We start from the raw sequence: 15,345 nt of genomic DNA, 5'->3' as shown, positions 1-15,345 counted from the left end.
CTTGTTCCTGCATGTTTCTTCCCTCCCATTTCTTTCTCTCCCCCGCCCAACTCCTCCACCTGCAACTTTCTTCCGCCATTTTTTTTTCTCCATCAGCCGGGCCGGTCACCTCCGCAGCATTTGTCTCACCCGCGTCCTCTCAGCCAGCCCGACCATTTTCTCGCTTTTTCACATGGTGTTTCTCTCTCTCTCTCGGTGGTTCTCTCTCTCGCCAGCGCACGACACCGCCGTTGCTCCCTCCGGCGACCACGACCTCAAGCTCCAAAGGCCCTCTCACGCTCTCACTCGTTCTCCGACTCGAAAATCAGGTATATATATATATAAATTGTATGTGAGTAATTTATTCATTTATTTATTTATTTAATTGTTTCACATGTTTGGTTTGTATATGGTGAGAATATTGTTTAATATATTTGCATGCATGCATGTACAATTACGTACCCTAATAGTTTGAAATTATGTTTTTTTGGGGAATTTTGCATTTGGATGTAGACCCATATTTTGTGTAGGTTTTGCTTGTGCACCTTATCATAACCAAAAAAAAAAAACATCTACAATAATTAACAAGGGCATATCTATTTTGGTCGATCGTTAATTAATGTTTATATTTTGAAAATTTAGAATAATTAAGTATGTAAATGCTAAGATGCATAAATACAAAGTAAAAAACAACTAACATTGGAAGCTGGATTTATTTTATATACACTTCCCATACAAATGCATAAATGCTATAATAAACGAAAAAAGGAAACCCAACATTTAATCTAATTAGCTATATGTAATTTATTTAGGGTCCCCATATATATGTAATTTATTTAGGGTGCCCATATGTAAAAAAAATTAATTTAGTTCTTACAAATTTATATTATGTAAATGTCATAAAAAATGATAACAAAAAAATTGCAGCAAATAAGATAGCTACATTTATTTTATCAAGGATCCCCATGTGCCACGTCAAATGTTTTTAAAATTGGACCTTAATTTTGTTTAGGTTTTGCATATTTAGATTATGTAGATGTTATAAGTAAAATTCAATGTATGTGTTTGTTTGTTAAAAGTGAAAATAAAAAAAAATGAAACGATGTACTTAAAGAACCACAAAAAAAAAAAAAAAAAAAAAACATCTAATTAACTAACTTAGATTTATTTTATTCAATTAGGGTTCCAGTAGCTAAAGCTATGGACAAGAGTTGGATGACAAAGTCTAGGGGTACGAGGGAATACAGAGACGGGTGTAGATCATTCGTGGACTTTGCAGTTAGGAACTGTACAATTCCTGATGGAAACATTCACTGCCCCTGTAAGGTGTGTCGTAATAAGCAGCGCCACCCGCCGGATTTGGTATTTGACCACTTGACAGGGGGTAAGAGAATAATGATTGCATACAGAACCTGGTATTATCACGGGGAGAAGCCTGTCCGGGCTCCTGTTGCAGTCTCTACGTCGACTACCACGAACACAGATCAGGGTTTAGGCACAGCACAGGGTCAAAACATGCAGTCAATGTTGCGTGATCTATTCGGCATGCACGGTGTCATGGAAGATAATTGTGAGCCTGAAGTTGCGGTGCAGGGGAATGAAGAAACTGTGAATGAAGAAGCCGATGATGGTGACGTACTAAAGTACACAAACTTGCTTAAGAAGGCAGAGAAGCCACTTCATGATGGTACCAAACATAGGAAGCTTAGTGCTACTGTACATCTGTACAACTTCAAGTGTGTTGGCGGACTTAGTAACGCAATATTTTCATATTTTCTTGAGTTCATCAATCAGTTGCTGCCTCCTAGTGATGAAGCTTTGCCGGTTAATACATATGAGGCAAAAAAGTTTCTAAGGGACATGGGCCTTGGGTATGAGAAGATCCCGGCGTGTCCTAACAATTGTATGTTATTCTGGAAGAACAATAAGATTTGGATACATGTACTGTTTGTGGAGTATCTAAGTGGAAGGATGAAATTCAGTTGGATGAGGATGGGCAACCCATCTCATCGAGTAAGAAACGCCCGGTCAAAGTGTTGCGGTGGTTTCCACTCATACCACGACTACAGAGATTGTTTATGTTAGAGCATACTGCTTCTTATATGAGGTGGCATGCAGAAGGCCGGACTAAGGACGGTGTATTGAGGCATCCGGCCGATGGTGAAGCATGGAGGGCATTCGATAATTTGCATCCAGACTTTTCGGCCGACAGCAGGAACGTCAGGCTTGGACTAACCTCGGATGGATTTAATCCATTCGGGAACATGACCACATCCCATAGCACTTGGCCTGTAATGCTTGTACCGTACAACTTGCCTCCTTGGACGTGCATGAAACAAACTTCATTTATACTATCCCTGATAATCCCGGGCCCAAAGTCACCTAGAATAGATCTAGATGTCTACCTACGACCCTTAATTGAGGAGTTATAGGAATTATGGACTGTAGGTGTACGCACATTTGACGTGTCCCAAAAAAAGAACTTTGTGCTACGAGCCCAGTTGATGTGGACAATTAATGACTTCCCAGCATACGCAGATTTGTCTGGGTGGCCTAATAGGGGTGAGAAGGCATGTTCCTGCTGTATGTACTCGACGAAGTCCAGGTGGTTAAAATACGGTAGGAAATTTTGTTATATGGGGCACAGGCGATACTTGCCCATTGAGGAATAGAATAACATTTGACGGCAAATAAGAATTTGAATGTGCCCTAGATGTGCCAAGTGGAGATGAAATTCTTAGACAATTACAAGATATGGCATATGGAGATGAGAATGCCGGTAAGGCAAGGGCGGATAAGAAGAAAAAAGACAAGAAACGGAAGAAGAGTGGGCCGACAGAAAGAGAAGGTGATACTACTAACGTATTGTGGAAGAAGAAAAGTGTTTTCTTTAGGTTGCCGTATTGGAAAGATAATCTATTGCGGCACAACCTTGATGTCATGCACATTGAGAAAAATGTGATGGACAACATTCTTGGCACAATACTAGACATTCCAGGCAAAACGAAGGACAACATCAAAGCCCGCGCAGACTTGCAAGAAATAGGGTTGAGACATATGCTTCATCCGTACACGGGCGAGGATGGTCAAACATATATGCCCGCAGCTTATCACACGATGTCTAAGGACGAGAAAACACATTTTTTGAAAGTGCTTCGAAATGTAAGGGTGCCGGACGGATATGCCTCGAATATCTCTCGATGTGTACGACTTAGTGATTGTATGATATTCGGTTTGAAGAGCCATGATAGTCACGTAATTATGCAACAACTTCTTCCTATTGCATTGCGTGGATCATTGCCAGGAAACGTGGTTAGACCACTTGTCGGGATGTCTGCATTCTTCAGGGGCATATGTTCAACTTCATTGACACAAGATGATATGGACCGATTAGAAGGTGACATTTATATTACTTTGTGCCAGATGGAAAGGGTCTTCCCCCCAAGTTTTTTTACAGTGATGGTTCACTTGGTCGTGCATCTTATCCGTGAATGCCGACTTGGTGGACCGGTACAATATAGGTGGATATATCCGGCAGAAAGGTAAAATAACTTTACTAATATTTATATTTATTATTTTTTATCCGATATAAACCCGTCACTACCTGTAATGAATGAATTATGATCATATGTAGAAGCCTTGGGGTGTTCAAATCTAATGTCCGCAATAAAGCGGCTCTTGAGGGCTGCATTGCGGAGGGCTACATAGCAACGGAGTTGGTGGTGTTCTGTTCAAGGTATCTAGATCACGCACCAACATTTCACAATAGGACTGTAAGAAACCCGGATAGTTCAAAGGGGGCGGGAATACGAGTCATCATCGACCGTGTCACATTGACACAAATTCACCGATACATTATGTTTAACTCGGATGAGTTCCTTCAACTACGGACGTAAGTTGTGTTAGTAGTGTATGCAAGTTCAATATCACCTTGCACCCTTAGTTGTGAATTATAATATAATTTAATCATTGTATTGTAGGGTGCACATGGATACACTTAGGCGATCATGCGATAGGGGGCGAACGACGGAGGATTAGTTGGAAACCCAACATCATGCGTTGTTCTCCAATTGGTACCGTGACTACGTAAGACTACCGTGATGTTTAACTATTACAGACTCATAATATTTAGTTATTGGTTCATAACAACTAACAAAACTAACTTTCTTATGGTCAATTATACGTATGTGCTAACAGGTTGATCGATTGGACGATCGACAAAGGAAGGAATTAGGTGACAAACTGATAATGCATTGTAGAGGGCCGAAGGCCACAGCGACCAGATATAACAGATATGTGGTTAACGGAAAGCTGTTTCGGACTATTGCATTCGATGCTGGAAAGAGGACCCAAAACAGCGGGGTGTGCGTGCCAACAGTTGATGGCGAAACGTACTATGGGAAGTTGACGGAAATAATTGAGGTGGAGTACTTTGACAGGACCAAGTATGTTTTGTTCAAGTACGATTGGGTGGACAACACAAGGGACAGGGGGTACAAAGTAGACGAGTATGTCATACTGCTTGTCAGCTTCAAAAACCTTGTCCACCGGGGCCTGGAAATTACTGATGAGCCGTATGTGCTAACGTCACAAGTTGACCAAGTCTTTTACGTCCAACATAAAAGGGAACCTGATTGGGCTTGTGTTGTAAGAACTAAACCTAGAAATGTATACGACGTTGGCCAAGGTGAAGGTTCTGATGATGAAAGTGTCAACTACCACGAGTGTGAGCCGCTCCTATTGACCAGCAACAATGCCGTAGATCCGTAGGATGACATTGACTACATCCGACAAGACTTAGATCCGTATGTGATTTAAAAAAATTTAAAACTTTAATAATATATATCGTTCACATTATTTTGACGTATTTAATGTTATTTCTTTCTACATTGATTGGTTATTATGGTGAATTTTTTATCTATTATATACATAATTAATTGAGTATATTATGTGTTTTGCAGGTTGACATGAGTACGCGGGGGAAGAGTAGACGATGGGGGTCCGTACAAATAGACGACCAGGGGTATAGACCCTTACTTCCTGAGCATGGGGAAGGGTCTCAGCCGGTTCCCTATCACACGGAGGCCGCATATGATCTTGGTACTCCATATCCTACTATGAGCGAGCTGGGTGTATATGCACATGGTGAGGTAGAGAGGATGTTTCCCCCCAAGTTGAACACGGGTATCCCATACAGTGAGCCATCGCAGCCAGATGACAGCGAGACACAATACTATGAGGAGCATGTGGATGATGGCTCAGGTGACTTGGAGGCCGATGATCTTCCAGAAGTGTTGGGTGTTCGACAACTCCGGACAATAAGTAAGTATATATGCTTAAAAAACTCATTTTGAATATATATAAAATTTATGTAGTTACTATTAAATTTCAAACAATTAACATTTGCAATTATTAATGTGTTAGGTATCAGGGGAGACGGGAGCACCCAATTTCAGGTGGTGGACATCCTAGAATCGAACAAGAAGTGGGAGGTCCCTCTGGCCAAAAAATCGTATGCGAGTACAATAAGGCGTGGCAGCCCGTAGGATTTAGCAGGATGAAATTCAGAAGGGAGGCTGACAACGTCATAAGGGCCGGGACTTATGTTAGACTCCGGGATGAATGGGAGCATGTACATCCCCGTGCGAAAGAAGATGTATGGGACACTCTGATGGTATGGTTAAATTTTTTCTCATATTTTCGCACATGTATTTCAATATTGTAAACGTTAATGTGTGCAATTATACGTCTAATTTGTTCGACTTATATATGCAGACTCAGTTCTACATGCCACCTGAGTACGATCTTGAGACGATTAAAAGGGTCGCCTTCAAAGATATGGGCACGAAGCTGAAGAGTTGGAGACACTCTGTAAAACGCTCATTAAAAATCCAAGCGGGCGATACTCTAGACTCAGTGAAGGCGAGAATGGGTGAAGCTGCCGTCAGGAAATATGATGTCGAGGACTTGAATGTCTTGTTGGCGAGATGGTGCGACCCGAAAAATTAGGTAGGTCCGGAGTGTTTTTAGCAATGACAAGCTTCAAAATATTTTATGAATGACATATATAGAAGTTATTTTTTAAAGAAAAACTAGGAAGAAAAAGAAAAATATTCATGCTTCTTATTTTTAAGTTATTATTCCCCAAAAAACAACTTTTAGGAACCAAAAACAGAACATGGAAAAATGGGGAAAAAAAAAACTATACCGATTAAGGTAGATAAATTTGAGCCATGAACCATCCCAATGACCAATCTAATTTGTGTTTTGAAACAACATGAATATATTTGAATAAGAAGACAAAAGGAGCAATTGACTAGTGGAATTAATTGTAAGTGTTTAATTTCATTAATTGTAATTGGGTTAAGCCTTACATTTTAAGAGTGATATACATGTAGGAGTATGCTGCCAAGATGAAGGAATTGCAAGCGAAAAACAACACGCCTCACTGCACCAGGTCGATGAGCTTCGCTAGAGCGACATATCAAGATGTATTTATATATCTTTATTGCATATATATATATATAATCGGTTGTTTAGGTCGATCATTTTCTTAATTTTTTTTGTTTTTTTGTTGTTGTATTGATATATTTTCTATGCAGACTATATCCGCGGGGGGCACTCCTCCAACTCGAGCGGAAAGTTACATTAAGACTCACACATACAAGGAAGGTGGTTATTCGAATGACGTGGTCAGGGATAGATGTGTAAGTACTCAAGCATATATATTTTGATAAATTATTTATGATTAACGTTCCTTATACAAGATACTAACTTGTTTTTTAATGTACAGGAGAGGATGAAGGAATTGATGCCCACTGACCCAGCAAATACTAATACCGTGACGGAAGGGACGGTACGGTGGACACCTAATGACGTGTATGCTCAGGCGCATGGAAATAAGCCGGAGTATGCTGGCAGGGTCCGCCAGCTAGGTCCGAATGTGCTGCCGGTGCGGGGCAGCATACATTCATACTATACACCGTCCTAGACACGGTCTCAAAATTCTTGGAGCTCCTCGTTCTCACAGATGACAGATAGGATTAGAGAACTTGAAGAGGAGCGGGTAACACAAAAAAGTGCAATGGATGAGATGGCGAGGCAAATTGAAACACAAAAAGCCCAGATAGCAGAGAAAGATGCTACGATTGAGGCTCGTTTCTGCCAGATCGAGGCAATGTTCGGGTCGACGTCTGGATCTGCACCCCCCAGAGGTAATTATATATTTTATTTTGTTTTTCTAACAATTGTTAACTGTTAGAAATAACTGTTAGAAACCCCTAGTTACAGCGATCCATTTTAGAACTTACGTATATTTGCATCATATTATAGAGTAATTTTTAAATTTTGTATTGATTATTATTGGTTCACAACTCATTTGCAGGTAATGGAAATTAGGAGTTGGGGAATGATTGTGTTGAGTTGGGCGCCACAGGGCTGATCATCACTGTTTGTTAAGTACTATATACATACTACTGTTTATTGTTTTGTATATAGATAGATCAAACTATATGTTTGTTGAGACTAACTGAAACTTATTTCTAGTAGATAATCCATAAATGTTTTATTGTATATTTGTTTTGCCTTGTGTTAGAACGTTTTTTTTTATGTATATATATGTTTTGTCATGTGTTGTGTTGAAATGTAGTATGTGTTAGAATTTTGTTTAATGAAGTATGTGTTGGATATATGTTTGTTGGATATTGGATATATATTATTAATGAAGTTCTGTTGTGTTGGATATATATTATTCGATATTTGATATTAATTTATTAATGAAGTTGTGTTGTGTTGGATATATATTGGATATTGGATATTGGATTTTGTTTAATGAAGTTGTGTTGGATATATATATTGGATATTGGATTTTGTTTAATGAAATTGTATTGGATATATATATTATTGTAATTGCTGATGAACATGGATTATGGATTGTGGATTATAAATTGGATTGGATTATGGATTATGTATGTGGATTGGATTATGTATTGGATTGTATTGGATTGTATTATTGATGTGGATTGGATTGTATTGTGGATGTGGATTGGATTGTATTGTATTATGGATGTAGATTGGATTGTATTATGGATGTGGATTGGATTGGATTGAATTGTATTATGGATGTGGATTGGATTGTATTATGGATGTGGATTGGATTTGATTGTATTATGGATGTGGATTGGATTGGATTATGGATGTGGATTAATGGATTATATTATGGATGTGTATTGGATTGTATTATGGATGTGTATTATATATTATGGATTATGTAGGTGGATTTTGGATTATGTAAGGGGATTGTGGATTATGGATCATGTAGGTGGATTGCGGATTATGTATGTGGATTGTATTATGGATTGGATTATAGATTATGTATGTGGATTATGGATTGTATGTGGATTAGAAATATTTGAATATTGAAATTATTGTAATTGTAATTGAAATCAGGAATATTCAAATTATTAAAAAAAAAAAAAAAATTGACGTGTCAAACTGCGTGACACGTCAAAAATCACGCGTACACATTTTTGACGTGGCAATTTTTAACACGTCAAAAATATTTTTGACATGTTAAAATGCCATGTCAAAAACATTTTTGACGTGTCATTTTTTACGCTTCAAAAACATTTTTGACGTGTCGAAACGTGTCATTGTAAACACGTCAAAAATATGGGTTTTTTGACACCTACCCTTTTGACTGTTGATGAACGTAAAAAATGACGCGTCAAAAGAAGTTTTTGACGTGTCAATACCATTGACACGTCAAAAGCCCCTTGTCAAAAAATATCCCCATTTTTGTAGTGAAATTGGATTGCCAAAGACAGTCGGAGAATCTATGTAGCTATATTATACAAATGGGACACATATATTGTTTCTCCAAGTGTTCCTTCGCTAAAAAGTGACAACCTAGAACATTCCGATCACAAAACTCCATTTTCATTTATCAAAACATGAAATTCATCAACTTGTATTCATACTGTATTGTCTCATTGTAGTTAACCCTTACTGCTATCTACTAACCAAGAAACCCTTAACTTCTATCCTCTCCATGAGCAGTGATATACATTATACAGTTATGCACCCGGTGTTTAATTATTTATATTTTTTCAATTAAAATATTAAAATATAATATTTTAATTATATTTTATAATTTAATCACATGGGCGTAGACGAACATGTACGCCAGTGTAATATATATCACTGCGCCCTCTCCACATGATTATATTTTATAATTTAATCACATGGGCGTAGACGAACATATGCACGCTTAGGTGTATGTAATATATCGCTTTCGCCTTCTCCGCATATTAGATACATTGTGAACTCAAAATAAACTCTCGAAGAATAAATATATATTTTAATATTTTAATTGAAATATATATATATATATATATATATATATATAAGAAATGAATTTGGAGTATGTGGAGAGGGCGCAGTGATATATATTACACTGGCGTACATGTTCGTCTACGCCCATGTGATTAAATTATAAAATATAATTAAAATATTATATTTTAATATTTTAATTGAAAAAATATAAATAATTAAACACCGGGTATATATATATATAACGCCAACAAATAATTCACTGCTATCTCTCACTCTCTCTCTCTCTCTGTCTCTCTTGTCGCCTATGGCTATGGAGCTCTTGTCTTTCCAATCCTTCCTCTTCTTCTTTCTTCTTTCTCTCTATGTCTACCTCCGTTTTAACACTTCCCCAAAGAAACCCATCAACGGCAACGGCTTCAAAGTCTACCCTCTACTCGGAACACTACCGGAGTTCTTGATGAACCGGCACCGTTTCCTTGACTGGACAACCGAAATTCTCACCAACACCGCCACTAACACCGCCGTATTCCGGCGTCCCGGGAAGCTCCAGGGCGTCATCACCGCCAACCCGTCCAACGTTGAGCACATGCTGAAGACCAACTTCGAGAACTACCCCAAAGGCGAGCGGTTCATAGCGCATCTCGAAGACTTTCTCGGCCGAGGAATCTTCAACTCCGACGGGGAGCTCTGGAAGGTCCAAAGAAAGACCGCCAGCCACGAGTTCAACACCAAGTCGCTCCGGAGCTTTGTCATGCAAAACGTCACCGTTGAGATCGACGCGAGACTGGTTCCCATTTTGGAAAGAGCGTCGGAGACGGCGCGCGTGTTGGATTTGCAGGACATCCTGGAGCGCTTCGCGTTTGACAACGTTTGCAAATTGGCTTTCGACGTCGACCCGGGTTGTCTTGGCGGTGACGGCACCGCTGGGGCCGACTTCATGCGGGCTTTCGAGAACGCCGCCACGCTTAGCTCCGGGAGATTCATGTACGCCATCCCCATTCTGGGAAAGCTTAAAAGGTAATTAATTTAATTTTCAAAAATATCGGGGTTAATAATTTGTTTATATTTTTTAATTAGTAAATATAATACCTAGTTAGTTATAGTAAATGAGTATTTTTGTCTTCTTAAAAAGTAAAAAGATAAAAATATCATTTCATTACAATCAATTAGATATTATCCCGTTAAAATGCACTAGAAATGATCTTGTTCCTTTTTTTATTTTTTTATTATTCTCTTAGAAATTTAATAAATTAATTATTAAATTTGTGAGACCTATAATCTAATTAGTTATATTGGAAGTATATTTTTGTTCTCTCACGTATTAATTTACTTTTTGTCTCCTTAAAAAGTAAAATGACAAAAATACTATTTTACTAAAACTAATTAAATATTATCCGATTCAAATGAACTAATTTTTTTTTTTTATATTTTCTTACAAATTTAATAAATTAATTATTTAATTTGTGAGATCAATAATTCAGTTAGTTATATTGAAAGTGTATTTTTGTCTCTTAAAAATTAAAAAAATAAAAATATTTTTCTAATATTAGTTTAAATGAACTGGAGAAGATCATGTTCCTGCATAAACCTATGAATTTAATGATTAATTTGTAAAATAAGATGAAAAAGCAGAAAAAAAAAATATGGACACAAATTAATAATTATTTGTCATTAAATTATATTATAATGACAAATTAATTTAATGTTGTTGATTTATATTATAACAGGTTTCTCAACGTTGGATCAGAGCGAAAGCTAAAAGAAGCAATCAGAACCGTCCACGAATTCGCGGATGAGATGATACGGTCTAGAAGGAAACAAAAGACAGAAAAAGAAGAAGACCTGCTGTCCCGGTTTATGGCAAAGGAAGAAAACTCGCCCGAATTTCTCCGAGATATCGTGATAAGCTTCATTCTTGCTGGACGGGACACGACCTCGTCGGCTTTGAGCTGGTTCTTTTGGCTCTTATCGTCGAAACCGGAGGCGGAGCGAAACATATTGACGGAGCTGGAAAACATCCGAGTCCGTAACGGGAAAAATACGAGCGATGCATTTAGTTTTGACGAGCTCCGAGAGATGCATTATCTGCATGCGGCGATATCGGAAGCGATGAGGCTGTACCCGCCGGTACCGGTGGATAGCAAAGCGTGCCTGAAGGACGATATAATGCCGGACGGGACGTTTGTGGGGAAGGGTTGGCTTGTGACGTATCACACGTATGCGATGGGGAGAATGGAGAGCATCTGGGGGAAGAATTGCCGGGAGTTTTTGCCGGAAAGATGGATGGAAAACGGAGTGTGTAGGCAGGAGAGCCCGTTTCGGTTTCCGGTTTTCCATGGCGGGCCGAGATTTTGCCTGGGAAAAGACATGGCGTATATTCAGATGAAGTCGATTGTAGCTTCAGTGATAGAGAGGTTTGAGATTGAGGTGGTGGAGAAGAAGGAGAAGGGCCTACAGCATTTGTTGTCGTTGACTTTGAGGATCAATGGTGGGTTACCCGTGAAGCTGAGGAAGAGATGTGTCGATGCCACACCCGCAAATTAATCTACATGTTTTTTTTTTTTTTTTTTTTTAATAAATAATATAGAAATCATATGTAATATAAAATAATGTTCAATCTTGCATGTTGTAATATATTAATGCTTTAATTGTTGTTTTAATTCGATTTTGTGCAAAATAATTTTTATATTTTTAAATATTTAGTGCCATAGAAAATAATAGCTAATAGTAGATGAGTAATGTTATTTACCATCTTTTTATCTTTTTAAAATTCTCTTAAAGTTTATGTGATTTTTAAAATTACCATTAAATTTTAGATGAATCATATTTAAATTTTAATCCAATAATAATTTTGAAATTCACATAAACTTTAAGAAAATTTTAAAAAATAAAAAGATACCTACCATTATTCATAGCAGATAAAAAGGGGAACATAATCATTTAATGGATAGAAAAAAACAAAGGGAACATTTAATTGATTTATGCCGAATATCTGTCCTCTATTTGTTCTCTACGAAAAGGAACAAAGATTTCTCCACCTCATGTATCTATAAAAGGGTACCCTGTACTTTTGCTCACATCTTTTTTCTAGTTGGCTTTAGCTAAAGAGAAGTGCTAGAGAGTTAAGAAAAATTTTCAAATTGAAATAGTAGATCGTGAGTCGTAAATAATAAAAAGAGAATTACATTTTTTTAATTTAAAAATTATTGTCACGTCAATTTAAAAAAAATTTTAAATTCATTTGTTTGGCTTTCTATCACTTCTCTTAGCTAAAAGCCTAAAATGAGGCTCGAGTAAAACTACTATTATAGTTTTAAAATGTTGTTTTTAAGGGTTGGTATCACTTCAATTCAGTCAAGTAAAATCAATATCAGTCAGTTAATCGAAATTGTCGGTTAAATCGATTAATTCACCAATTTTATTTCGATAACAAATTATTTCAAAATTTTTGGTTAATTTCGGTTAACCATGGGCTTTTTTAATTAGGCCAATGCTATTTTTAAATGGGCCAAAAATTAGTTATTTTGGAGGCCTAAATTATTATTTTTTCGCTAAAATAATTTATTGAACATAAGATGCAAATAATAAGAATATAAGATGGAAAAAAAACTTACCAAATACTTTCAACAAAACAACACTCCACAAATTCCATCCGTCAAAGCCTTAATCTGTGTCAAATTTGACGGTTTGGTTCGGTTTGGTTATGCATATTTTAGTTTGGTTCAGTTCGGTTAACTGATAACAAAAATTTTATATCGATTAACCGAACCGAACCGACGTTGGTATAAAAAATCCATACCGATTTCGGCTCGCATAAGTCGGATATGGTTAATTTCAGTTCAGTCGTAATCGGTACGCAGTCGGTAATCGGTGTACAGTTAATTTTTTGTCCACCCCTAGTTTTTTTTATTCATATATATATTAGCTACTAATTTTTTAATACAAATTTTAATAGATTATTTATTACACTCTAATTTTTTTTTACCTATTATTTCTCAATATTATTTTATTTTATTTTTAATATACCATTAGAGAGCCCTTACCATGCGGTTGGTGCATAAAGTGCCCATTTTACAGCCCCCAATACATTTTTGACACCTAAGCTAAACTCATCTTAAATAATAAGATTGAAAACACAGGATTATTTTGCAGCCCCTTCTTCTTCCGACGTTTTCAAAACAGTAGCCCATTTCTTCTTCATCGCCGGCCAAACGCAAACGCAAACCCAACCTCAAAACCATATTCTAATGCCTTAAAAATCGATTTTAATGCTTAAAAAATTGATTCTAATGCCTCAAAACTTTTTTCTTGATTCAAAACTAAATCCTAGAAGGGAAGGTTAACCCTTTAGGGATTTTACCACCCTAAAGGGATTCACTGAATCTCTCTTTCTCTGTTAAATGACAAGGATAAGGAAGAAGAAGGAAGAAGAAGAAATAGGAGAGGAGTGGTTGGCAGGAAGGAAGAAATGGTAGAGAAGAAGAAATGGAAGGAAGGAGAAAGAAATAAGGAAAAATCTAGTGTTTTAGGCTGTATGATAGTTTTGTGATGTGTCAATCTCCTATTGGGGGTTACAAAAGACCATTTTTGTGCCATGACTGTATTGAAGTTAAATTCATACCATTATCTTCCCCTCTCTCTCATATTTCTCTTTACGAGACGAGAGAGGAAACACCACACTATGGGTAGCAGTTTTTTTGGGTTGGCAATAGGTGGTAAAATTGGGCATCTCTGCTGCCTCGCTCATTTATATCGCTTAGAAATAAATAAATAAGAAAGGAAAAAGTCTACATATCTTCCTCAAATTACTATTCAATTGACCATGTCACCTACAAACTTTCAATTGCGACAATGTTTTTCATATATTATTAAAAAATTCACAATTTTTTCTCAAGTAATCCTAGGAGTCTCTCTTGTATCACTCCAAAAATGATGTGACTTTTAAAATCATCATTGAACTTGTGATTGATCACTATTGAATTTTGATCGAATTATGATTTTAAAAGTCACATCATTTTTTGTGTGACACCCGAAGGACTTCTAGCATTACTCATATCCCTCTCAAGGCTAGCAAAAAAATAAAAATGATCCAAAACTTTTATTCAATAAGATAAAATTACTCAAATAAATTCAAAAAAAAAAAAAAAATTCACACCCTAGTTTTTTATTATTATTTTCTTTTTTAAAAAAATTGTTTTATTTTTTTTTATTGTTTTTTATTAAGGGCATTTTCGTCATTGTGGTCATTGTCAATTTTTTTTTTTTTTTTTATAGTTTAAGAGACATTATCACAATTGAAAGTTTGTTACAAATAGGGCTGTTAAGAGAGCAAGCCGCTCGCTCGCGAGCTCGGGCTTGGCTCGCATAAGCTTGGCTCGTGCTCGACTCGAATATTAAATGAAGCGTTTCATGAACACGAATCTTGGCTTGAATATTAAATGATGCTAACTCGGCTCGACTCGGCTAAGCTCGTGAGCAGTTCGTATAAAGCTCGAATTGGAAGTTATTCACATAATTCCTCATATTAATATTAAAATTAATGATTTTTTTTTTTAATAGCATCATTTTATAATAAAATGATGCATATCCTCTCTCTTCAAAACAAAGTGTCTTACTGTATTGACTCGGGCTCCATACTCTGCTAGCCAGATTATGCAAATGTTCATATGCAAGTTGGCTTCTTAAGCCGCTTATGAGTACTTGAAGTATAAATTTATAATAAAAAAATAAATTAATAAATTAAATTAAATATAAGAGCCAGCTCGTGAACTGGCTCGGCTTGGCTTGACTTATTATGAGCTCGAACTCGATTTTTTGGCTCGTTCTTAAGCTCGGCTCGAGCTCGAATAAAATTTAAACAAGCCGAGCCTAAACAAGAGAAGCTCGCTCAAACTTGACTCGTTTACACCCCTAGTTACAAATATTGTCAATGGAAAAGTAATTTGAGAAGGTATGTGAACTTTTCCTAAAAAAGAAAAACCACACCAGCAAACCCAGCGGAGCAATCATCCTTCTTCCATTTGGCTATTCATA

The 15,345-nt window shown here is 36.8% G+C and overlaps 1 protein-coding gene across 1 annotated transcript; it reads left to right on the top strand.

Annotated features, from left to right (window-relative positions):
- The first annotated feature begins 9,577 nt into the window (after positions 1-9,577).
- On the top strand, positions 9,578-11,972 carry LOC132161981 (cytochrome P450 CYP94D108-like). The gene is made up of 2 exons (XM_059572214.1): positions 9,578-10,329; positions 11,040-11,972. The coding sequence occupies exons 1-2, from the start codon at positions 9,617-9,619 to the stop codon at positions 11,854-11,856; spliced, it is 1,530 nt and encodes a 509-aa protein (XP_059428197.1). The 5' UTR covers positions 9,578-9,616; the 3' UTR covers positions 11,857-11,972.
- The last annotated feature ends 3,373 nt before the right edge of the window (positions 11,973-15,345 follow it).

The sequence above is a fragment of the Corylus avellana genome, chromosome ca9, assembly GCF_901000735.1.
Source record: "Corylus avellana chromosome ca9, CavTom2PMs-1.0".
In the NCBI taxonomy this organism is placed as follows: Eukaryota; Viridiplantae; Streptophyta; class Magnoliopsida; order Fagales; family Betulaceae; genus Corylus; species Corylus avellana.
Note: the sequence above shows the minus strand (reverse complement) of the source record. Positions and strands in the feature narration are given on the sequence as shown.

Excerpts from the sequence above, each read along its gene's own strand:
- LOC132161981 (XM_059572214.1), top strand. The coding sequence starts at position 9,617 with ATGGCTATGGAGCTCTTGTCTTTCCAATCCTTCCTCTTCTTCTTTCTT. Across the intron at positions 10,330-11,039 it reads ATTCTGGGAAAGCTTAAAAG|GTTTCTCAACGTTGGATCAG; the intron begins GTAATTAATTTA and ends ATATTATAACAG.